At 39.3% G+C, this 25,486-nt stretch overlaps 2 protein-coding genes across 12 annotated transcripts in view; both read left to right on the forward strand.

The window, feature by feature from the left end:
- The window catches only part of HOXC6 (homeobox C6), a 95,717-nt gene that overhangs the window by 48,235 nt on the left and 21,996 nt on the right, over positions 1 to 25,486 (forward strand). For 4 of the 11 annotated variants that reach the window (XR_014709055.1, XR_014709056.1, XR_014709057.1 and 1 more), the window contains exon 2: positions 8,478 to 8,509. The exons of 3 other annotated variants lie outside the window; for them this stretch is intronic. The gene's annotated coding sequence lies outside the window, so the exon portion shown is untranslated. Of the gene's footprint in view, positions 1 to 967; positions 1,086 to 8,477; positions 8,510 to 22,976; positions 22,996 to 25,486 lie in introns of those variants that run through there. 4 more of the 11 variants (XR_014709061.1, XR_014709062.1, XR_014709063.1 and 1 more) reach the window with 4 other exon arrangements.
- Positions 17,793 to 20,032, forward strand: HOXC4 (homeobox C4). Its single transcript, XM_084609853.1, has 2 exons — positions 17,793 to 18,510; positions 18,997 to 20,032. Exons 1-2 carry the CDS (start codon positions 17,967 to 17,969, stop codon positions 19,344 to 19,346), a joined length of 894 nt encoding a protein of 297 aa, XP_084465979.1. The 5' UTR covers positions 17,793 to 17,966; the 3' UTR covers positions 19,347 to 20,032.

A 25,486-nucleotide genomic window follows, 5' to 3' on the forward strand; every position in this document is an offset into this window, starting at 1 on the left:
CTATTCCTTTTAGGTTTTTATTTTCTACCCATGCTGTGTAAATCTATTGAGAAATTGCTCAAGCACGGAAAATGATTTGGCGTATACTGGTGGCTGTTCACTAACTAAGTAGTTCTGTATCTAGTCTTATTCTCCTTTCTCTTAAACACTGTATTTGTTAAAGCGTCAACAACATCTTTCCTTTCTCCTTGATCGGTAAACTGTCAAGAAACAATTAGACTTGACAGGTAAGGGTTAACAAAATCAGATCCATTTTTGCTATATCTAAGGGAGGAGTGGGTTTTGCTGGTTCTGTTTTGTTGTTGTTGCTTCTTTTTTAAACCTAACACATACAACTCCAAACTTTTTCATTGCCATAGTGCGAAGCAACAGTGCAGTTAGTTATGATTAATTAGGTTAATCCTGACTTTCCCGGGGTGGGGGGGGGCATGGATTTATTTCAACCCCTCTTTTTTTTAAAAGAGTCATGTTCCAGGACTGATTCATTTTTGATTGTTGTTTTTGCTGCTTTCTTGAGAGGTTTTGTTTTTTCCTGTCTGTCTCACAATCCTTTCCCAAAGATCGCTGTAAAACCAAGAAGGAAATAAAAAATGACTTACCTTTCCCCTGTCATCCGTGTCAACCCAGTGTGAACTTAAAATGGCCCCAAAAAAACAACCACAGACCAAAGTTCCATTTTTTAAAAAAAATCCTGCATTGTTATTACTATTAACATCATCATTATTATTGAGCAAAGGGCTTTTAGTTTAACTGAGAACATGAGAACATTAGCAGAAATACTCATGGCTTCTATGTGAATTTAGTAGTTTAAAACTTTTGAAGGTTATTTATGTGGATGGCCCAAAGCAAAAGCCCTGAATGGCTCTCAGAGAACACGTGATGTCATTAAACTAAGTTTTATGGTTTGGGGGAGCTGACAAACCCACAATATATTTACATCATATATAATCTTAACTGTCCACCATCGCAGCTGCTAGAGCTGTTTAATGCTGGGACAGTGGGACAAGGCATTTAGTGTGGATTACGGCGTCTCAGACTGCTGTTAGTGAAGGTACATCTTACCAAATGGATCCCAAGCGATCTCAGTAAGTTAATTTTCCCCCCTTCTCTCTCGCTTTCTGGGGGGGAAAACATCCATTGCACCCAGTGAGTCTTATTAAAATAGAGCGTTAAACTCTGATGGGCATGGAATTCTGTAGATACTGTGATGGGGGAGGGCTTTGCTTCTTTTACTGTATGACAAACAAGTATGTATGCCGTTTTAAAGTAACATAGAAGGCGTATAAGGCGAGTAGCAGTCAGGAACCTTATCTAGAAGGAATATCAGACACCCCCTCTCTTTCCCCAGGGCTTGTGGAAATTAGATAAGGCCAGAAAGCTCCATATATTACTGGTTAAGCAGAGACATTTCTCCCCCCACCCCTGTCCTACCCCACTCTCTCTGTAGACAATAAAATACTTGAAGAAAGCGAAAGGTGGATGATCGGGGTTTTTGATTCTCCTCCCCCCTTTGGTTTTAAAACTTTGATCAGATAGTTTCGGTTCCTGCTTGAGTTATTGGGTTTTTTTTAATCTTTGGGGTTTTTTTAAGAACCACAGTATAGAGTTTGCTGTGTGTGTGTGTGTGTTAAATGTTGCTGGGTGGTGAAGTGCATGCGCATTGCTGGGGGGGGGGGAGGTTGAGCTAGAAAGAGATCTGGAAGTCTGACTTCTGTACTCCTTTGATGCTGTTGGCAGGTGTGTGGAGGGAGGCATGAACTCAGAGCTATGCGGGATTGGAACTAGGCCGAAGAATTTGTAAACTCCCTGTCGCAGATAAGGCTACAGAGACGTGGCATTTTTTTTTCTTCAGAAGACTGATATGATCAGATTACACAAAGTGCCATTAATGCAATCTCTGTTTCTCTCTTTTTGTACTCCCCCCTCCACAACCAGGAGATGTTGCTCTTATTCCTTGTGAGTCCTTGGCTTAATGTAACAATATACCTCCAATGGATAGATTTCAAACTCGAGCAATGCAATCTCAAAAGGATCTATCGAAAATGGGGCAGGCCAGAGTCCAAACACCTGTCTGGAGCACTGTTTGAATGCAGAGAAATAGACTGCTGTCCTGAATGGTTTCCCTTCAATATTGTTTGCAACACACCTAGGCAATGGTAGTTTTGGGAACGTAGGGCCGGGGCTCATAACTGAAATCTAACCACAAAGACTATATTATATTCAAAGTTAGACATGTCATATTCAGTGAATGGGGAAAAAATTAGGAAATGTAGCAACGACTGGTAAATACGTAAGAATCCCCTGATACTGCTTGTGTTGTCTCAACTGTACTTCTAGAGAGGTCTTGGTTTGTTTATATACCACATTCTCCCTCCCCCGCCCCCAGTCCATACAACTGCCTTCGGAGCGCTGAGCTCTCTGGATCTAAGAGTCAAGAGAAGTCTGCAATCCCAGAAATAGCTACTACTTGGCCTGTTTTATTGGAGTCCAACTCGCGATCAAAAGACCCTCCTGTTAAACAGCGAAGTGAAAAGAGGATTTCTCTAGTTCAAAGGAAAAGGAAGGAGGGGTGTGTGTGTGTGCGTGTGTGTGGGAATCTGTCTGTGAGGGGGACGGGTGTGTACATGTGAAGATATAAAATGTTTTGTTGCGCTTAAAAGAGACGGTGCAAGGTGAAAGTATAGGGCAAGTATATCCCACGAGCTCAGCTCCCGTTTAGGCGCCTAAATGTAGAGTAGGTTTCAGAGTAGCAGCCCTGTTAGTCTGTATTCCCAAAAAGAAAAGGAGGACTTGTGGCACTTTACAGACTAACAAATTTATTTGAGCATAAGCTTTCCTGAGCTACAGCTGAATGCATCCGATGAAGTGAGCTGTAGCTCAGGAAAGCTCATGCTCAAATAAATTGGTTAGTCTCTAAGGTGCCAAAAGTCCTCCTTTTCTTTTTGTAAATGTAGGATCTGGACTTTCAGAAATGTTCAGCACCCAGTAGATCCCTTTGAGAACAATGGAGAATCACACACACGAACAATCTAAGGAAAACCTATTATTCTTAATTGGAGTTTACTGGGAGCTGATCTCTGACCCAAAGAGCCCAATTCTGCATTATCTACATCCCACAAGGAGACCAGTGGAGTTTTTTTGGTAGAGTTGAGGAGAAAAGGAGGATCCTGCCCAGTAAGCTTTAGGGTCTTTGCCCTCCAAACTTTCATGAAAAAGGTGTTCCTGGGGAAAATGAGTTTCTCCAAGCAAACAGTCTTCATTTTCATTAGGGATTTGAAAATCAGGACACTCCGTATACTGGGGAGGGGGAGAGGGGTAAACTCTGTCCCCTTATAGGAAACCAAGCAGAATTGTGATCATAGGCCCCTGTGTGTATACATAGGCCAGATGCCTTCAAGCAGGTGTTGCTCCTGTTACTTATGGTCTTTATAAGATGCTTCCCAAGCCTTTGGTCTCAAATCCAGGCTCTGATCCCACCTCTACAACTCAGCGACAACTTCCAGGAGATTCAGGCCTAAATACTCCTTGTTACCTAGTTATTTATGTTGGGATAAAGATTCAGCCAGTTTCAATAAACAGCAACACTTGCTGAGTCCCTCAGTAAGGTGCTCAGTTAATTTAACACGCTCATCATGGATCCAGATTCTGTTCCCCTTCACACCAGAGTAAATGATGAATCATTCCAGATTTGCAGTGTGGAGGGCCAGAGCAGAATTCGACATGGTCAGGCTATTTCTACACGCTGTAGACACTCCTTCAGATAGGTGATTCTTTGTATAGGCATAGGTGAAATCCTGACCCCACTGGAAAAATTCCTTTGGCTTGAATGGGGCCAGGTGTGTGCTAAAATAAACCAAACTGTAGTCCTTTAGTTAGGGGAAGTTCCCATTGAAGTATATGCTAATTTTGCCTGAACAAAGACCCCTGGGTGTAGAATATTTAAGTTTGTGTATAAGTAGATACTATGAACATACATGCACCCATAAAGTACACCCTTCATGTGTATCCAGAATATAAAGTGTCATACAAGAGATATACACAGTGATGTGGTGTATGTATAGAGATCGATACACGCTTATTAAATATAGAAGCAACATCGGGCCTAATTCAGGCTGCGTGTAACTTCATTGACTTCTGGATAGTTACAACTTGGGACTGATCTCTGTTTTCAACCTTCTGGGATTTTATTATTTATTAATTATTATTATTAATAATAAAAATGATTTGACCAAATTCTCCATTATGGGCCAAACTTTCAAGAGCCCTGCACCCACATTTGGGGCCAGATTTTCCAAAAGGTCTCCGAAGCCAGCAGCTCCACAGTGTTTCCCTTATGGCTCTTTTCCCTAAGGAGCTACGTGTCCAGCCTGCACGCCCAGCCATATGTGTATACATCTGCCCCTCCCCATCTTCTGTGTAATATTGGGTGAATTCTTGGGCCCCTTAATGGTGCCATGAGTTCCTTCTGGTGCGAGATCGCTCTTCCGAGGAAGAAGGTGAGCTGGGTTTGGCCTCTGCTCTTTGCCACAAAACTTGAGCAGTTGTGACGACTAGGAAGATTCTAAGTGGAATGGGGCAGGGGGAGGACCCAGGACAAAGACATTTTTTGCCCACCCGCTCCTTAATTTCTTCCTCTCCAAACAAACCAGTAGATTGAGATCACTTCTGCTGTTCACATTGAACCGGGAGTGGCAGCATCGGATTGGTGTGGCACTGTTTTAAGGCTCGGCGCAGAGGAGTTAGCAGCCTGGAAAGCGTGGGGGGGAGAGGCGAGGAGCGGGGGGGGGGGGGGGAGAGACAAGAAAAGGGATGCCCTGTTAGCAGAAATAAATCGCAACTGCTTCCCGAGCCTTCATGCCCGTTGCGAAGCAAAAGGCGGCCTCGCTGCAAGGCTAGTAGTCACTAGGCGCGGTAGCTCATAGTTCTAGGTTTTCTGGGGCGAGGCCGGTGGGTTCCATGCTGCAAAGCGCTGAGTGAATCTGGAAGGTGCGGAGCTGTTTCATCGGCAGGTGGCTTCAATGCAAATCTAGGCTCCAGCCCGCACGTGGGTTTCCAGAGGGTTGTTTTTCCTTTTTCTTGCCTGACCTACAACTTGTTCCAGGTTTAATAACAATATAACAATGGGGGTGCTCGAGTGGATAGACTGGAGAGTTAAGGCTTAAACGAACTCAGGCTTCGTGAAGATGGAGTTGCATATAAAAACATTCCCCAATTTCTCCATAGATAAAGATTATTTTAATATGTAGTGTGACCAATCCTCTACTTTGCCAGGGGACACACACAGCCATAACTCCGTGCCTGGACAGAAGCTTTGGCGTTTTGTATCGCAAATCACATTTCTCTTATGAACGAAGAACCCAAGGGTCCAATGAATTAAGAAGTTTCTTCATAAGGAAAAGTGGCACTTTTGAAAAGCAGCCATTTTAGTCGTGATTGAAAAGAACAAGTGCTCTGGATTTCTTGGTGCTCTGTCTCTTCCCTAACCCTGAGTTTCAGGGAAGGAAAAACCTCTCTCACACAAATAAACTGATTCAATTGGTTTTCACCTGGAAATCCTATTCATAAAGCCCATTATTTGTTTGTGCTTCAAGAACAAGATTGATCAGGCCCAAGAGTTGCTAGTTCATTTCATCTTCTCCAATGGGGAAGTTCTTGCCATCTGAAATCGTCAACTTTTAATTTAGGTTTCTCCAGAGCTAAATATTTCTGAAATGTTATGATAAATGCACTGTTTGTGTTTCCATCCCTATGACTCTTCGCTGTATTATTATTTTTTCTTAATGTATATGTGGTTGGCTAACATTTCACCACGAGAAGATGGAAAGTTAGCCTGGAAGATTTGTGTACTTTCATGGCACCCAAAATATCCCAAGGATCCCAGCAGGCATGCGCAAAGTGAAGTCACGTGATTACTGTTCGCCAGTCAAGCAAAGGGGTTTGCACACACCCTAAGATATATTAAAAAACAAACAAAAAAGAATTAAACATCTTTTGATTAGCAGAAGCAAATGTGACATTCAGGCAAGTTTGTCACTATATCAGTCATCTCCCCTTCTCCTCCGAAAAGGTGATACAACATTAGCATGAGCTTGATATTTTACCTAAGGTTGCACCGTTGTGGGAGAGTTTATTTTCTTGGAACATAAATACAGTCCAAGTTCTGCCACAGATAGAGGATAAATCACAGTGCTCAACTGTATTCATCTTTGTGTGTTGTCAGTTGGGATATTTGAGATTCAGAGGCATTCTGCTTAATTTGGAATTAAAATTGAGCGAAACCCTACTTCGCTGAAATTACTTTACCTGCAAGATATTTACACGTCGCATTTTAAACTACCTGTTTTGGGAAAGGAGGGGATACTACTTTAAAATAACAAAGCTTCCTGGCATTTTAGTACCTTAAAATCCTTCATTTCGTACTGGGAACATTTTTGTTAAAGATGAACAAACTAAATACAATAACAATAACCAAGACGGCAGAAAACCATGAGTTAGCAACTCCAAAATTGCAGCCACTGCGAGTCAATGTAATTGGGTTACATCCTATTATAACAGTGGGGATATTTTATTATCTATTGTAAGAAACAACCAACATCTGTGCTCGCCTTGAACAAGACTTGCAAATGCGAGAACCTCATTCCACTTTTTTTTTAAAAGGTAGGGTTATAACTTTCTTAGTCACCCTCAGAAGATTGTATACGGAAAGGTTTGCAGTGGGCAGTTGCCAAAGAGATGCCATATTCCAAAAGTAAACATTTATTTGGTCCTTTACAGCCACCATATTTGATGTGCCTTCTAAATAGGATGGCAAAGGGAAGAGAGAGTACGGAGGTTTTACATTAGGGACAGGATCTGATTATTTCCAAGCAATCCTTTGCAAGGCAAATTTAAGGAAATAATATTTTCCAATTGTCCTCCTTTCAATAAAGAATCGAAAGTGCTTTAGTTTCAGTGCCACACCCATAATGAAAAATAACCCTTCAAGGCATCTAAAAGCACGTTGCCGAGTATTGCCAAGGGTATCAAAAGTAAATATTTGTATTGAGCACAGTCTAGAATGCTCTGAGCTTTGTTATGGGTACTATGAGACTTAAGACCCTGCATGTCTGACACAGGAAGAAAGTTTTGGTGTGACTTGAAATGTAGATATATTCTTTCAAGAGGGTCTTTCATTGTCTAACTCTTCCTTCAGTTATAGGTTTCATGATTAATTTTTAAAAAGTCAGTGTTGTAGCTGGTAAATTATTGTCCTTTCCTCAGCAGATTTGGCTGCTTTGGTTTTTAGCTTACATAACATTTTTTGAAAACTGTTTCCGTTTCAGGATCAATAAAATAGCCATATTCAAAATTTTATTTGCCACCTTCGTACCGTAAGAATTAAAAGTTTTTTTTAAAAGGTTAATATTAAACATTCCTCTTTACAAGAAAACCATTGCGCATATTAATTACCCATGTGAGTGGAACTATAATGCCTTCGAACATAAGTTTAGTGTAGTGCTGAATCCAGAAAAATTGGCTAGCTAGAGGTGGAATGAAGAAATCAAAATATCCAGCTAAAATAAGGTACACTCCAAGGGTGAGATTCACTTTGTTTCAGTTCGCTGGTCTCGGTGATTCTCCCAGTGGTTTTTAAACATCATCTCCCCCTTTTCCTCTCTCTTTTAAGAGCCACGGTGCAGAGATCTTCTGCCTATGCAGATTGTACTGATGGATTGATTTTATTGATTTAATATCTGATTCTGAGAGAGCATTCCTGTCAAATGATGTTTTGATCTGGGTTTTCCCGGTCAAGAGTTGAATTCCGAGTTATCGATTTTTTCTTAAACTTGCGATTTCCCTTTTTCCTGGCAGATATGAATGTAGTTTCCCTTATTACCCCTACACGAATTGGAGATGCCTAACCGTTCACCATATCACTTCTTCATTTAGAAGGAGGAAGCCTTCCCCAGTGCGAATCCCCCTCCCACTTTCGCTTCATTGTTCCGCTGATCAAGATTGTTGGTTATTATTTTTTAAATTCCATATTTGTTTTCCTAGCCAAACCAAAAGGCGAGAGGATTTGAGGCAACAAGATAGTTGGATGTACATGAAGAAATGTTATTCCCCATCCCCCACCCCCCTTAGAGTCTTTATTCTGTATCCTATTCATTTTCTCCTCTTCCTTAGTAGATATATCTATATAGACATTACATATATATAATCATTTCTTGGCACTCAACAGATTTCTCTAATTCATGTCTCAGCAACAAAATAATCACATGGGAAGAGAGAGCTGCTACTGTTGACCTTTCTATTTATTTCTGTCCGCGGCAGGATTAGAGTTTGCTTGAGTTTAGGTAACATGCACTGGAGTGTAATCTACAAGGAACTGGAGTCAACTTGAAAGTGCACATAGCTAGAGTTTATGGATGATCCTGTAGGGCATAGCGTGTATGTATTTTTCTTTCTTTAAAAAAATGAAACTTTCTTTTCTGTAGGTTTGGCCATGACAAAATGGAGAGAAACAGCAGTAAGTAATTCTTTTTCTTTCTTTCTTTCTTTCTTTCTTTCTTTCTTTCTTTCTTTCTTTCTTTCTTTCTTTCTTTCTTTCTTTCTTTCTTTCTTTAAAACAAAAACAAAATCAATGTCCTTGTTTTTTAGACTCACAAACCGTGATTGCATATATTTTGTTTTATCTTTCACAAAAGGGATGGCTGACTAGACTTTTATTACAGGAGGTTTTTTCCTGTCAGGAAGGGAGGGGCGGGGGTTGTAAACGAAGGTAGGTGTCCGTTTTGATCTGTCGCTAATCACAGGAAGTGAGGGGGTCTGTGTCCTTAAGGTTGTAAATTCCACAGATCTGCTTTTACTTACATTCTCAAAGGTACCTCCGAAAAGATTTTTTTTTAAATAATCTCGTGCTATGGTCTGGAAATTGTCTATTATGCCCAATAGTGCTCTGCACTGTTATCGTTAAAAACAAAACAAAACAAAAATAGTTGTATCTTTTGCCTGGAGTCCCAGCCTAATCTGAGGAAAGACATAGTGGAAATATTTGTAGCTGATTTTCTGCTAAGGCAATTAATAAGATCTAAAGACCCATTGGTACTGGAGATCAATGCACCAAGTAGCTTCCTAAAAAAGGTCTTCAGACCTCCGTCCCCTTGTTAACTATATTTGACCTAAAATATTGAACGTATTTTGCTTAAACATAGCCCAAAGAGAGGTCAACTGAGCGTCTCCTATGGGGGAGGACAGCTATTTATTATTATTATTTTATTATAGTTTGTATTGAATATTCCACTAGGTTGATAGGTTTATATAATTAAAGACAAGCTAGAGGTTGATTGTTGTTTTTTCCTCCCCTTTTCCTTCTGTTCCATATTGTGTACTTTTGTGGCTGTGATGCATAATATCCAGTAGGAGAAAATAATACTTTACAAAAATGACTAAGATTTGTGATCTAACTAGGCTTCGCAGTAATAAAAATAGAAACATACACACACACCAGCTTTCCTTGGAACTCTGAGAGCTAAAAGGTTAGATACATGCTCAGGAGGCATATAGGCAGAGTAAGACTTTGTGTATGCTTTCTTTATTGCTATATCTGATTAAATACATTTAAGTGCGAAATTAACAGATTATCAAAGAGATCCCTTTTCGACATCCACATAAAAATGGTCTATGCCTACGTGTGTGTATAATCCGTGCTGAAGGCTAACTTCTTTCCGTACGGTAGCATTCAGTCAATCTCTCTCTCCGGCGTGGTGAAAAGTGACTTCTTTCCATAAAATAGCATTCAGTCTCTCTCTCTCTCTCTCTCTCTCTCTCTCTCTCTCTCTCTCTCTCTCTTTCTCTCTCTCTGTGTGTGTGTGTATACACATTGTGCTGGTTTTATAAGACAGTCAGTCAAGGTACGATGTAAATGAATGATCTAATAGACATTCTCCAATTAAAAACCAAAAGCCCCCGTTATTTTTGCTTCCCTGACACTCTGGCTAGGAATAAAACATATGACTGTTAAGGAGAGACGGGAGTACTTTACATCTGTCTCTGCTTTTCTTGGGTACCTGTCTCTGTCGAAATTAATTCCCCATAACACTGTGGAGAACAGAAATATAAAGCTTTTTTTTTAAAAAAAGGTCCAGTCTCAAAGTTGCTGGGTCATGTGCAAACGAAGAAGTGGAGTATGAACAACCCTATATGTTATGTTAGTTTACTACCATGCTGCACTGGCTGATGCACCATCCCTGAACTAATATCTAATTCCTCTTAACTTTTTCCAAATGGATGCTTAAAATAAGATTTTCGGATCTAGGAGTCTGTTATTATTAATATTAGCTGGCATTCTGTTCTGCCGTCATTTCATCCCACCTTCCACTTTTTCATGGAGCTAGTCCCAGCTGCTAAACTCTGGATGGAATCCAAACAATCTGTTGCCTTCACAGCCCCGTTGCAATCTCATATGGGTACATTTCTGGTACCCTAGGTGTTCACCTTTCCCTTTCCCTAGGTCCCCAGGTTTTGGTGTGAAAACACTTTAGCCTTTCCAGGAATCGAACAATTATTCAACGCATCCGAGGCCCAATTGAACGAGCTTAGCCATCTTTTTGCAATAAGGCAGCCGATTTCTTATCAGGTTTGAATTGATGCTAGAGGCCTGGTTCTGTATATCATTCTTGAGATTTCTCTTGTCCAACTACCCGGCTCCTTTTGCTTCTGTAGGCTTGACTAATGACTGCTGCAAACGACAATGCCTGCAGAATTCTAATGGCCAGGATGAGTCGGGCAACATTTACACATCTAAATTTATTTTAAAGTATTTTACAGCAGACCAAGTTAAGTTAAATTCTGCCTGCTGCTCTGGAGGTGCAGCTACAACCCTCGGAATTACTGAAACTAATAAAGGTTTTATTAAAAGGTTTTGATGGATTCACCTTTGGGATTAACTAAGATAATAGTTTATTACATAGTGAAAGATTAAATTGAAAGTACCCTAGTGAAAAAAATAAACATTATAGATAACAGAAAACTCCTCTTCAATCATTATAGTCCATTGTTGCCATTCTCCACCGCCCAATGAAAGTTTTTTTAAAAAAATTCAGATACCTCATTTGGTAGCTGAAGGCAATTAGAAGGTTTCTCCAGAACTCCATGTATCTTATTCGCTCATTAGAACACACATGGTTCCGGGTTTATACTCTGTATATTTGTATAAAGTGCGGTTGATCGACAGAAAATCGAGATAGATAGGAATATCCAAAGATAGGAATCTTATGCAGAAGAATAAAGTAATCACACTAGATAATTTTTCTTCATCAGTCCTAAATAACTAATTCCAGTGCTTTACTGAACAGTGTTCATCACCTAAAACAACACTGATACACACAGACTTGGGTGTCTGTCCCTGTGTGTATATATGGGGGGTAGGGTGAGGAGAGTCTGCATATATTTGTTAGTTGTGTGTGTGTAAACATACGCTCACATACAGAGATATGAATAGATACACAAATACTTTAAAACAGTTTTAGATGTGCAATATATAATATTTACACTTCAAATCATAATATATCTGATACATGATTATAGTATGCATATATATGTACAGCACACTGTATTTGCTTTATATATATGTATATAACAAAACCAGTGTATATATAATACGTGTCTGTGTGTAAATCCTGTACATTTTGAATATAAAAGCTGTATTCATTAAACTGACTAGGAGAATTGATATCTGTAAGGTTTTAATAACAGCTATTGATTCAAGCACTCACCAGTCTCTAACCTATATTGAGGAAATCTTTGTACATCTAATCCAATTAGACACTCTGTCACACATATGTATGGTAAGAGCAGTTTGACCATCTGAAACCCAAGGAGGAAAGGGTGCTCTTTTGCTGCCCTTTGCTTAAAAAGTGTCCAGTGATTACTTCCCGTCCCCAGAGAAAGCCACCACAGAATTGATTTTAAATTGCAAAGGGTGTCAGTACCGACCAGAAGTGCCTGCAACCTGTGCTTCTTATTTCCCCATAGGCACAGATTCAGAATGAGAATAACCCATTGGAGTTTTCTCTTTGCCATTTACACGCCAAATGTTCTATGGCGAATGTCACACGAAGTGTAGCCCCTGTTCCGCTGGATTATTTACTCTTGCGCCAGCTAGGAAGGGAATCCAGCGGAAAGAGAAGGCATTTAGCAGGACTATACGAGGCAGGGAGGTTGTCTCTGCAACACTGAAAATGAACGCACAGTAGGGTTTATCAGAGTTACCCTAAAGTTAGTTGCGGGCCAGGACAACCTAGCTAACTCTTATATTGACCCTTCAACCGCAAGGGAGGTTGGTATGACTTTCTATTCCCCTGCACAATTTAAAATAACTAATATTATCATTCTAACCCACTCTACTGTCTCAGTGGCTAAGCCCAGATCCATTTTCTCTGGGCATCGGCTTTCAAAGTCCTTGTCAGCAGCTAGGTGCTATCACAGACAGAATCAAGCCAAAGAAGTGCATTCTGCGTAATTATTAATATTATGACTCTGGGGGACGATTTCAAGGCTGAATGGGTTAAGCTAGTGAGTGCCACTCAAGAAGAAGCTTTCTAGGATAAAACAGAACAAGAGCTGTCTAAAGTTTGTATATATTTCCATACCACACAATAACATCCACCTAACTTCCACTGAACGGTTCTCTCTGCAACTCCCCCCCCCCCACCCCACCCCCTCCAATCCCCGTAGAAGACCAATGTTTTCTTTACAACTTAACCTATGGTTCAGCAGCATGAGATGAGTCATTACAGGTATTGTTTGTATAGAAAAAGTCAAGGAGAAACCCTATAGCCTGTATATATGTCACTTAAAAGGATCCTCCATCAAAGTTTTTTCTCAGTGCTGAAAAGGATAGAGCAGTCAGACTCAGAAAAGATTGTATTCAGAAGGTATTGATTATAACTAAAATACATATTTTCAGCCTTTTAAATAGGTTTGAAGAGGCTAAAGAAGAAGAAGGAAGCGATCAGTTGTAGTTATATGGACCATTACAGACAAGCAAATATGGTATAAGAAATAAATTAAACTCTACCGATCGCAGGTTTATTAGTTAATTTGGATTTATTTAAAAAGTTATTCTTTAAGGACCGTCTCTAACAGGTTTGGTTTGCTAGTTCTCAAAGCTGCAACACATATATTTTCTTTTCGAGCTAAATGAAATCACACGAAAAGTTATAAAGAATTGAGACGTAACTCGCTTACCCATACTGGCTACTTTGATCTATTACAAATAATAATCCTCTTTTAAACAAAGAAACAAACAAACAAAGAAACAAACAAAAAAGTAAAAGCATGTTTCCTACCAAGCAGGAAGTTATTTTTAAGCTCCCGTGTAGGTCAAGTCTTGAAGAGTTCATGAACCGAGGATCCAATATAATAATTATTATTAATAATAATTAATAATAACAACAACAATAAAATATATTTGTAATACAGATTCAAATCTCCTCTCAGCTAAAAGGGGGTCTTCGTCAAAACCAGATTTTTAAGGGGGGTTTGGGGGAGGTGATAGAAAGAAAACCAACAATTTCTCCAGCATAAAAATGAAACATCAAATTAGTTTGCCTCTGGGCTTCATTTTTCCCCTTCTACATTATAACTAGTTATTGAACTAGCTAGAAGATCTAAAGGCCATTTGTGAGGAGACAAATTTCAATGGAGTTCCCCCATCAATAACTCCTTGGCAGTGACCTATTGGATCAAGTCAAACAGTTGAGGTGAAATTCAGGTCACGCTGTCTAACCAATATTAAAATGCGCCCACTTTTTAAAAAGCCACTTTCAACGAGATTTGAAGAAAATTGAATTCCTGGGTGGGGTAGGAAGGGGGGGGGATAGAGAAAGAGAGAGAGATTGAGAAAACGGTTTGTATATTTTTTTACAAACAAACAACAGGAATTCATCTTTAACATTTTAGAAAGAAGGGGTAAATATTTACATTATTACAGATTCGGAGACTAAAGAGACTAAAAAGGAAAATGTGAAGGCGAGTACTTCTCCTGACATGCTCTGGTTATTAAAATCATTTTAGGCCGATTCATTACTTTTACTGACAACAGATTTAAGAAAAAATCAATTAAACATTTGCATATTTCTTTGCATAAATTAGACCTGTCTATTTGTATTATGAAGGAACAAAAAGAAAAGGTCTTTTTTGCACTTACTGCTTTCAAGTTGTTAGAAAAATTAAAATTTAATTAATTACATGTCATTGCATAATGTCACAGAGAAACCAACTGTTTTTTTCTGCAAGAAACTGTCTCCCCCCCCCCCCCGGCTCCCAGCATACACACTAATGTAACTTATTGTATAATAATCACCTTAAAATAAACCCTTAAATGCTTTGAAATAAAACTCTACTCAAACATTTATTTCCTGCCTATGAATCTCAAGAAGAGATAGTTCATAGTGTGAGGTTTGTTGTTTTATTATTATTATTAAACATTGAATAACAAAACCCCAGTAGATAGGTACTTCATTTTTCTAGGATGCACAGATTGCTAATGGCTTGAGGTACAGGTTACCAAACGGTCAGTATGGTAATAGCTAAGACAATGAATCCGCAGGGACAATAGTCACTTATTTTTCTTCAGTACTGTCAGAAAGGCGCTTTGTACTCAAAAATGTTCTTGAAATGGTAACCAGATCTATATTTTGCAACCTGATCCCTGGGTAGAGAAGGAAATAAAGACCAGAAATTATTTTTTCGAGGTGCTATATTTCTCTTGGCTTTGTCAGTCCAAAACTGTTTGTCGACATTGTTGGGTTGGCTGGGGAAATTGAGGCGAAAGAGAGAGGAGTGGGAGGGAAGGTTTATAGACAAAAGAGCCAGATTCTTGCACAACTATTCTTCACAGATCAGTGCAGACTTATTTTATGGAGAGAAAAATTCTGCCAAACACTTAAAGCAAAAGACACATCTAAAAACTCCACTAAAAACTAAAAAAAGAGAAAAAAATCAGACAAGTGAGGGGGGAAATATATTTGTGCACTGCTTAGAGATAATGTGCAAGAAACTAAAATAGAAAGGGGGAGGGATGAATTTAGATTGACAAGGCAGCAGGGCCAGGCGCTTTTTTTTTTTAAAAAAAATATTTGCAATTAAGTCCCAAAGCTATAAGAATAACAAATCATTGAAATAAAATTGCAGTTCTCCCTTGGCCATCTGGAACACTGAGCCAAAGTCTTTTTTAAGCCTTCGAACTGTAGGTCTGTAACTCATTGGTAGAAATTAGTTTAGGTGACCTTCACTCCTTGGATTTTTGAACTCTTTAGTTGTTTATGATAACCACCAAGTATGTTCTTAGATAACTACCTGTGGATATTTTTTTTAATCCCTCTCATCTGTGGCTTACCGAGATTCATCCTTTAAAAAGACATGCCTAGGTAAAATTAGTTTATTAACTCTACATCTTTATTCAATATCCCCGCAGCCTTGGAATAAAGTTTTTGCATCCGTATGAACAATAAATGTCAAAATCCTGTATGAGTCCAAGGTGTTCGGGCAGCATGAGATATAGCTAGTGAAAAGGAATGTATTAGATAGATTTGAATCAATGTTTTGAATACCAGAATACATTTCCATTAATGTCTTTTGCAAACTCTAGATTCTTCCCCCACCCTCCTTGCAACTTTTCTTTAGAGAGATAGGATTCTACTTGCTTATCTCAAGAGATGGAACATATCTAATTTTAATAAAGTAGGGATCATCTTTGTCAAGCCACTGGATAAGCAATTAGGCCATGGGAAAAATATGCCAATAAAACCAATAAATGCTAGATAATAATGAAAATAGCAAATGAGTTTCCACATGCAACAGTGCCAAAATATATATGGGACTGAGTCTTTGTGTGAGGTAGGACCCGCAATCACAAATATGCAAAGCAAACCATATTTGTAAACATCTTAAGCAACATTCTAAGTGAGTGGCCTTTGCATGCTCTCCAACTTTCCTCCAGCCAGAGAGCACTATTCTGAAGTGCAATCCTTTCCCTCCCCACCCTCAAGCCTCAACACCACAAGTGCCAAATTATACAGTCGTCTATATGTACCCTGTAGAATCGAATTTGTGTGAATATTTGAGAGTCACAAATTCGTCTCTAGGGGAGTATATGGACGATGCCAGAGCCTTGTAAAGTTCTGCTTTCCTTTGATTCCCTTAATTGCAGCTGTTCTAATTAAATCCTCAAATACTGGTTATGTCATTTTAAAAGGTAGTTATTCAAGTGCAAAACAGCCATAGCTTCTGCCAGGACAGCGTGGGGGTGGCTTGTTAAAGGTAGACTGAATAATAATGATGATTGGGGATGAGGATCATAATAATAATAAAATCACATTATTACTTTTCATATAAAGAAGAAATAGCAGAAGTCTGAGCCAACAGCACAAAAAGCCCCAACCATTTCATGTGACTGATTTATGGCGTTTTACAACCCCATAAAAGCTGTAACAACGAGCCAAAAGCCTCCGACACCGCTGGCACGTTTAGTCTAATAAATAAAACATAAACAGTTAACTTTATGTGTCACTTTTATTGTTATCAAGTAAAATATGGCAATGCCCTGCAAGCTATGATTTTCAACTATAATTGTTATCAAGCAGTACAAGGGATTAATCCGACTCCCTCTGCCCCTCTGTTTAGTGCAAGCTATAGATAAAGCCCTTAATTGCAATAACTGCTCTCTCCAAAATATTTACATCGATTTCCAGTTTCTGTACTTGCACAGGGGGTCTATTTGTCCTGACATCTGGGAAAGGGAGCCATTTTTATATATGTTATCTCAACCTTTCCTCCCTCCCTCTATTAAAGCAGCTAGTTAAATGGGTCTTTTCAATGGACGTTACAAGGGAAACTAATTCTCTGGCTGGATGTGGAGCTATGAACCACATTTCTTTCTATCTATCTATCTATCTATCTATCTATCTATCTATCTATCTCACATACATGTATGTTTAATTAAATGTATGTATGTAATATATGTATATTATGTGGAGCTTTGGCAGACTGGAAAGGGCAGAATTTTGAATGAGGAAAACAAAGCATAATCAGCCTGTAAAAGCCAGTAGGAATAAAAACACACAAGTAGTTTTACAAGTAAAGAATTGTTGTCACTCCAAAAGCATTCCAGCTTTCTGAGTGGGTGGAAAGACTGTGTAGCTATGATCTTTAATACACAAATAGATCCTATCAGTTTCCAAGGAAATGAGATCTCTCTTAAGCAAAGGTTGGGAGCATTTAGAAAACTCTAAATTATGGAGCCATGATTTGCATATTCCCTTTTACCTCTCAGGTAACTTGTTTCCTTCCCTTCCCTCCCCATCCCCCATTTAATGATGTGTGTTTAACAATATTTCATTTTGGGTGGGGGAAACAAATTTACCAGCAAGGGCACTTAAACTGCCCTGTGTTACTTAGGAGTGGAAAGGGGGGCAGTTTTGTAACCTAGCAATTCTTTAAAGTGAAAAATTCAACATAATCTGAGCATGTCTTATTCTGTGCAGGGTAAAGTGATAGTTAATCTTCATAATTATGGCTTGTTCTGTTGTTGATCTGCAAGATCTGGGGGGGAGTTCTACCACGGAGAGATTTCTAAAATCCAGTCTATGGCAGGGTGTGGGGTATTATGAGGAATATTTCCCACATGTCCCCCACCCCCTTTACAAAAACCGGTAGGATTTTATTCTTTTATTTTCCCTTACACATTTGTCTTTTTCGGCGGCGGGAGTGGGGGGGGGGGGGGGGAAAGGGGGTCGGTTGATCCTTCTCACCATCCTGACCCCGTTGCTCCTAGTTTTGAGATCACACAAACAACAACAAACAACAACAACAATGCACACACACACGCACATACACACACACAAATTGGATACATTTTGAAAAAGCTTTTGGTTCCTTATCCGGGGACTAGGCTGGCTGGTGTGATTGGACAAGGGAGTCACATGGTGAAAGTAACTTTACGGGGTCGCCAGCTTGTAGGAGGGCTTTATGGAGCAGAAAAACGACAAAGCGAGAAAAATTATTTTCCACTCCAGAAATTAATGATCATGAGCTCCTATTTGATGGACTCTAACTACATCGATCCGAAATTTCCTCCATGCGAGGAATATTCGCAAAATAATTACATCCCAGACCACAGTCCGGAATATTACAGCCGGACAAGGGAGTCCAGCTTTCAGCATCATCACCAAGAACTGTACCCACCACCAAGACCCAACTACCCAGAGCGCCAATACAGCTGTGCCAATATTCAAGCTCCCGGCAACCCAGCCGCGCACCAAAGGGGACATGGGCAAACTCAAGGAGGCCACCACCTCTCAGAGAAACCGCAGCAGCTCTGTGAGCAGACTGCTCTTTCCAGTTCCTCCACCTCTCCTTCCCCAGCCCCTCCAGCCTGCAACCAGCCAAACCCTGAGCATCCTAACAGCACAGCTTCTAAGCAACCTATAGTCTATCCATGGATGAAAAAAATCCACGTCAGTACTGGTAGGCAACTTTTTATTCTCTCCCTCTGCTCTGTCCTTCCTTCCTATTTTCACACCCTGCTCTCGCTCGCTCGCTCTCTCGTTTTTTTTTTTTCTCCCTATTTCCTTCCCTTCCATGAGAGTCTTTGGGTTAGCACAATTGAGCTGGATTTACGACTCGGAATGGGTAATTACACCCACCATAAATTTTATAGCCAAGCTAGTCTGGGCAGCCTTAGCCATGTGGTTCATTCTGTTATGTATGTGTGAAACTCCTAAAGCTTTGTAAGGGGTACATAAATAATTCAGTCTTTTGAGCCAGGGAAACCCCTTCTTATTAGAATAGAAAGTCTTGGGCTGCCAGAAGTTCTTTATAACCCATTTAGCTGATTACTTTTTCCTGAGCCACTCTAGATTTCCTGTCTCTCTCTCTCTCTCTCTCTCCCCCTCTCTCTGTTGTCTGCTTCTCTCTCTCTCTCTCTATTCATGCTAATCTTTGCTTTTCCAGTGAATCCCAATTACAATGGAGGCGAGCCCAAACGTTCCAGGACTGCCTATACAAGACAGCAGGTCCTGGAGTTGGAAAAGGAGTTTCACTATAACAGGTACCTGACAAGGCGAAGGCGCATCGAAATAGCTCACTCCTTGTGTCTCTCGGAAAGGCAGATCAAAATCTGGTTTCAGAACAGGCGGATGAAATGGAAAAAAGACCACAGGCTGCCCAACACCAAAGTCAGGTCCTCGGCTCCATCGAATTCATCGGCGGGCACCCTTGCTGCTGGTAACGCTGCCCCCAGCGAGGAACTATCACCGGGCACAGCTCAGGAGCAGCGAGCAGAGGATATCACAAGGTTATAAACAATATCACACGCGCACACACACACAAAATTGACTCTGATTATTTATAGAATCTAATATATATATATATATATTTTGGTTCTTTTCTTGTAGTTTTCCTGTGCGTATAAAAAACAATGAGGTCTTCTGTAAGACCACAGGCTTTAGATGCATGTAACATAGCATGGAGCCAGGTGACCGAGAACCTGCAGGTTTTTTTACGCCATTTCAGGGTTTTATTTATTTTTTAAGGGGTAAGGGAAGGGGAGGGGGGAAGAGGTCAATGTTCCGTTAGATGAATTAAATGAACAAATAAGAATAATCACAAAGAAAAAGAATGTAGGTATTTTGCCCTCTGCGTTACAAATGCACAATGATCTACCGAGGATAAAATGGAGCATTGAAATTCTTTGGTATAAATGTGAAGAAAAAGCTAAAAAAAATCATCATGATTCAAAAGGGGAAAAAAATCACACAAACCAGGCTGAGTGAGTAATTGGTTTAAATTTTGAGAAGCGAGGGGGAAAAAAGAAAAGGGAAGGATAGTGACATATTTAAAAAAAAAGAGCAAGGTTTAAACAAAGTCAGTAGCTAGTTTTTTTGTCGTGGTTATTTGTGTTTTTGGACTGATTTTACATGATCATTGTAAACTTGCAATAAAGAGTTTTAGTGTGTATGTGAAAGTCCCAGTGTTCAATAAACCAGTGAGTGTGAATTAGTTTTACTTTAATGTCTGGTGGCTTATTTCACTCTCCACATTCCCCTAGCCCTAAATATATATATATATAATAATCCTGGGATTGTGGCATTAATTCCATTTGCAGGAGTGACTGCTTAAATTAAGTCTAAGCAAACATAAAAATAGCTCTGTTTTCTAGATTTTATGACATCACAACTTGGTCAATGTGTTTCAATCTCAGATTCTCCCAGTCAAACATATATATACTTGGGGGTGGGGGGGGGGGAGGAGGGAGGGAAGGAATCTTGTTTTGAGAAAGGAACAGTGATGTGTGTTTGGGTTAGAATATCATTCATCTGTCTCTGTTTTTCCCCTATCTAATATAAGGGTTTTCTGATTTTTTCTCTTTCTCTACACTTCTGTTGTTTTGTTGTTGTTGAAAGATTATGTGAACTAGTTCATTCATAAAACCAATAGGTTTCATCTAATCTTCTTCCAAAGACAGTAAAAGGTTTGGCAAAAAGGCATTCTTGCTCTTGGACTTTGAATAAATGATCCAAACGGAGAGTGACATGGATAGTTTAGCAAGAAATTTGTCCCCACAATTGAAGGTTTGTTTACTTTCCCGGAAGGATGAGATAACTGTAAGAAAGAGTTGTGTACAAATGGGGAAGTTATACATAGCTGTTTTCTAGGCCCCAATCTTTTGCAACTTTGCAGCATGCTCCTTTTCAGAACTGCTGTCCCAGTCTGAAATAACATAGGGGTGCCATATTTTCAGGTAGGCCTGTTTAAAGACATTTATTCTTCAAGAATTTAACACTATCCTCATTGAATTAGGATAGTTGGCCAGGTGATTAGATCTCCTTAACCCTCCCCAGAAGAGAGATTATCAAATCTGAATGAAGGGGATTAGGACAGGGGATCTTTCTATTACCTTTATTTTTATTTTTATTTCATTTGTTTTTAAATGTTGTTTTTTATTGGCTCTCAAAAACATGTATAGACTTCCCTTAAACAAATAATGGTCTCAGAACCTATTGTGATAGCTGGTGAGATTGATCCTGAAAGGGGAATATAGATTATGATTACTATTTATAATAGATCGTGTACATGTAAAGCTCATCAGTTCTTTACACTCCTGCTGAGGGACATTAATATCAGAGTGAGAATGGAGAAAAATGTTGCCATTGTAAATAGACATCAAGTCTATAGTTCTCTTTAAACATTTCCACCTCCATGCAGAGGTATGTGTTATGAGTTGGTTGCAATTTTTTCTCTCCCTCTGATTCCTTGCCTGTAACAGACAATCTCACACACTTTACCAGTAAAAACAAACAGAAAAACATGGTATTTAAATTCTTTTTATATACCATAAAGTGAATTAGCTAGCTAATCTGTAACAAAGCATCCTCCAAAGGGAAAAAAAGAGGTTTACTTTACTTGAGGTTAGAGACACTGTCTTCAGACACATCCACCATGCATATACATTGTAAAGAAAACAAAGGCTAAAAGTCCTAACCTTGTGATAATGGTGCTGCTACAAAGTTGAACTGGCAGTTCATAGCCAAGCAATTTGTGTGTGTGTGTGTGTGTTCATCAGTGGAAACCTACATGTGCTAGTTCCGCAGACTAAACTGAGGCTGGTGGGGGTGGGCTGGGTGGAAATATTTCTGTTTAAAGTTTGATCCACTTTCTCCCCACCCCTCCCCTTTTTGCAAAGTGCATCATAACTGGATGAATTACCAGGGGGTATTCTGAGAGGGGACTGGCTCTGAATGGGATGAGACTTTTTTGTTGCGTATGTGTTCTCTCTCTGAGTGTCAGATGAGGAAGCTAAGGAAACATTAATCACATTTTCAGCTCTATAGTCTGCATATTCAGTAATAATAATAAAAAAGAATCACATTTAGGTATATGCCTTTGCGTTCTTGTACCTACTTTTCTGCCCCGGTTCTTTGAGACTAACTTTACTTTTTCACCTCTTCTCTGCGTTCTGCTGAGTATTATTTAGCATCTTACTTAGCCTTTAGACTTGGCCATGACACAATTCCTGGCGTGGAGGGAGATTATGAATGCATTATATAGCCAGGCAGCAGGGGGAAGAGAAAAAAAATTAATGTTCCTAGCTACAAGCAGCCTGCACCATAGTCTCTTGACGCCTCCATGTTGAGCGCCTGAAAGATACTTTATTGAAGTTCGGGTAAATGGCAAAAATGGGTTCACTGAAAGGACAACTTTTCTATCCCATCAGCTTTATTCTAGCCAGGCAGGCTGACCTCTAAGCCCCCCTGACCCGGGTAGGTCTCACAACGTGTACCTTCTGTGTCTCTCTACATAGATTTAGCGGCACCACTACTGTTTAGCGTCTTTGTAGATTTTACCATAGTAATGGGGGAGAGATGGGGCAGATTCAATGCGTGTTATCGCATTGTGTTGTCACCAAAATAATCCAAGAGAAAGGAAGAAGGGTGAAGTTACGGCCAAATCTCTCTTCTCACTTCCCGCCTTCCCATGGCTTATTTCCCAACTGGCTACTACCCTATGACCAGATCAAAGTACCCAACGCCAAGTAAGTAGCTTTGCACTTTAAAAAAACACGAAGGAACTTTGCAAAGCGAGGATTAAAATCAGGAGGTAAATGCAATCGAGCGAGAAGGGAAACAATTTCTGTGTTAGAGGGGAAACAATAATTTAGTCTGTTTAGGAGTGCAAAATGGTCCAAATATATCATGGCACATATGGATCTGGTACAAGGGGCTGCATTACCCCACTCCCCATCATCCCGTGTTCGAAGATTAGATGCTCCTTCATTTCAGTGCGCTATGTTCCAGGTTTACCTCGGCACATATAGATTTGTGGGGGTATGTTCCCCCTCAAATTGTGTATTTCATTGTTCGTGATTGGATATTCTCTCTACTTATATTACTGGACTATAAAAGTAACATCATCAACAAAAAATGTTTCCCGAGGATCAAATTAACATCTCAGGTCAGTTTATTTTAACTCGTTTTCTTCCAGTCCAATTTGCTTGAAAATGACCCGCTTAATTTTTTTTTGTTTCCCCTCACAGCTAGATTTTTGAGGACTAAAATTCTAACATGAGTGAGAAGCAGTTTATAAGGCTTTAGCGAGCTATAAAAAAAGACATTATAAAGCCCTTGTATACAGACCCTTGAAGGGACCTCTGTTAAATGTAGTTCAAGAAGCTGTGAAACTTAGTTTCCTGTATTGCCTGTTAAAAACCAACAGCTCCAGAGATGTTTGGGGAGATAACTTCCCACAAACAAGGGCCTTTAGGCGTTAAACTAAGTGCCTTCAGTTTTATGAAAACTTTTCCAGTATATAGATACACATTTCCCCCCTTTTGCCCAAGGGCTAATCCACAGAAGTGGCATAGTTTAGCTTCCAAGCTCTTCAGTTAACATAATATCCCAGGTCTTTACAGCCACTTGTGTCCTTTATCCCTCACATAGTTCGTCTGCACTGTTAATTGTAATTAAAAGACAAACATTCAGCCAGGGTTAAGTGAATGAGTTACGGGTTTGCAACCATAACTGACAGCACCTCGAACGTGTAACTTACATTTATTGTGGTCTCGTATATCATTATCCAGAGATATAGTTTTATGTGCTTCCTAATCTGTCCTTATGATTTATTTTGATGGGCAAGGTACCAAACCAAACATTTTGGGACTTTAGTGAAAGACTAGTATTTCCTTACAAACAGCCAGCAGCCGTTATGGTAATGATATTAACAGTTTCTGGCAAAAGCCACCCTTTTCTGTTTGTTTGTTTCATTGGCTATAGATTGTCTTCCTACGTTGAAAAGTATTTTCCCAACTCAGCAATAGATAGTTTTGAGTTGAGAGAGAGAGAGAGAGAGAGAGAGAGAGAGAGAGAGAGAGAGAGAAAGAGAGAGAGAGGTTGGTTTATTTCTATGTAGGGAGTTCAATATTGCTTTGTAAATTATTCACTTTTCTTAAATTAATTTTTTCCCATTCCTAAATTAAAGTTTCCATTGTTACCTAATCCATCATATGTATTAGATAGATAGATAGATAGATAGATACTTTGCTTTAAAAAAAGAAAAAAAATTTAAAAACAATCTTTGTATTAAAATCTTTAACTGTTTCTTGGAGTTCATTTTTTCAGGGATATTTTGATCATTTTATTTTCTTCACTTTTTATCTGTACTACAGCTCTCCCAGCTTCTTCTTTCCTCCTCTAAAGGAGTTATTTGCTGTTCTGGTGTTAAACTTTATACAATGTTCAGTAATATTTTGTCCTTTGTGTAACTCTTTCTGAGGAGCAAACAAGCAACCTAGAAATAATTGAGGGGTAGCCAAGAAAAATAACTCTAAATATATATATACATAATGCAATGTATAAGTAATATACATATGTTACTGAGAATGGAAAGAGATCCGTGTTATTAAAATTACTATTTCAAACTTTAGGGCTTTTTCATAAAGTTTAATTCTGATGCGCTCACTGTGACGGCTGTCACTCAATCAATTCTGTTTGTGTCTGTTTAGTCACTCATAAATATCTGTGTTATTACTTTTTCAGCTAAACAGTTTCATTTCTCTGGGGCTCAGATGTTAACTCCCTTCCACCACCACCCCCATCCCCCTCTGAACGGTTATTTATGCCTCATACTTATTGCTTCTCAGGAAAAGTGAAATTACTGAGGACAATATACCTCTGAAAAAAAATATCCTTTACCCCAAAGACAGCCAGCTTCTTTAGGAAATAGAGCAGAATTTAAGTAAGGTTGAGTCTCACACGACCATTGCAACACAAACAAAAGGGTATGCTCCAGCATGGGATAGAAGAATTAATTTATTACAAGGTTTCAAAAATATTTTAAGGTAAATTTTTCCAGATACTTCTTTTTTTAAAGGAAGTATGTTGTTTTAATCATCTTCTTCCCCACACACAAGCTCACTCCTCCATAGAGTGCTCTCCTCTGCTTATTACTTGTTAACTTCACCGAATCACATCTTAATACATTTATTTTCAATTCATTAAATTATTATTAAGCAGACACTTTAAAAGGCTTAAAGTGCTTTGCAGCTTTTGAGTGCAAGTTTCCCTTGAGTAATAGCCTGGGAAATTAAAAGTACACACAGAGAATTAAAAGTACATGCATATACACACAACCACACACACACACATATGGAGAATTAAAAGTATATGCACACACACACAAATACATACAAAAAGACTTCCACCGGCATATATATGGATAATTAAAAGTAGATGCTTACACACATATACACACACACACGTGTTTATGCTCATGTGCACATTTTATATATACATTCATATGTACAAAACCTCACACATATATAGAGAGAATTAAAACGTATCCGACACCCACACCCACACAGCCTGGAAGTTGGTTACCCTCCCGAAATGCTGCGAGACCCAAAAAGTAGAAGCAACCTGCTATCAGGATTGTCCATTAAATTATGGTT

This window comes from Lepidochelys olivacea (assembly GCF_965140295.1).
Source record: "Lepidochelys olivacea isolate rLepOli2 genome assembly, chromosome: 20".
NCBI lineage: Eukaryota > Metazoa > Chordata > Testudines > Cheloniidae > Lepidochelys > Lepidochelys olivacea.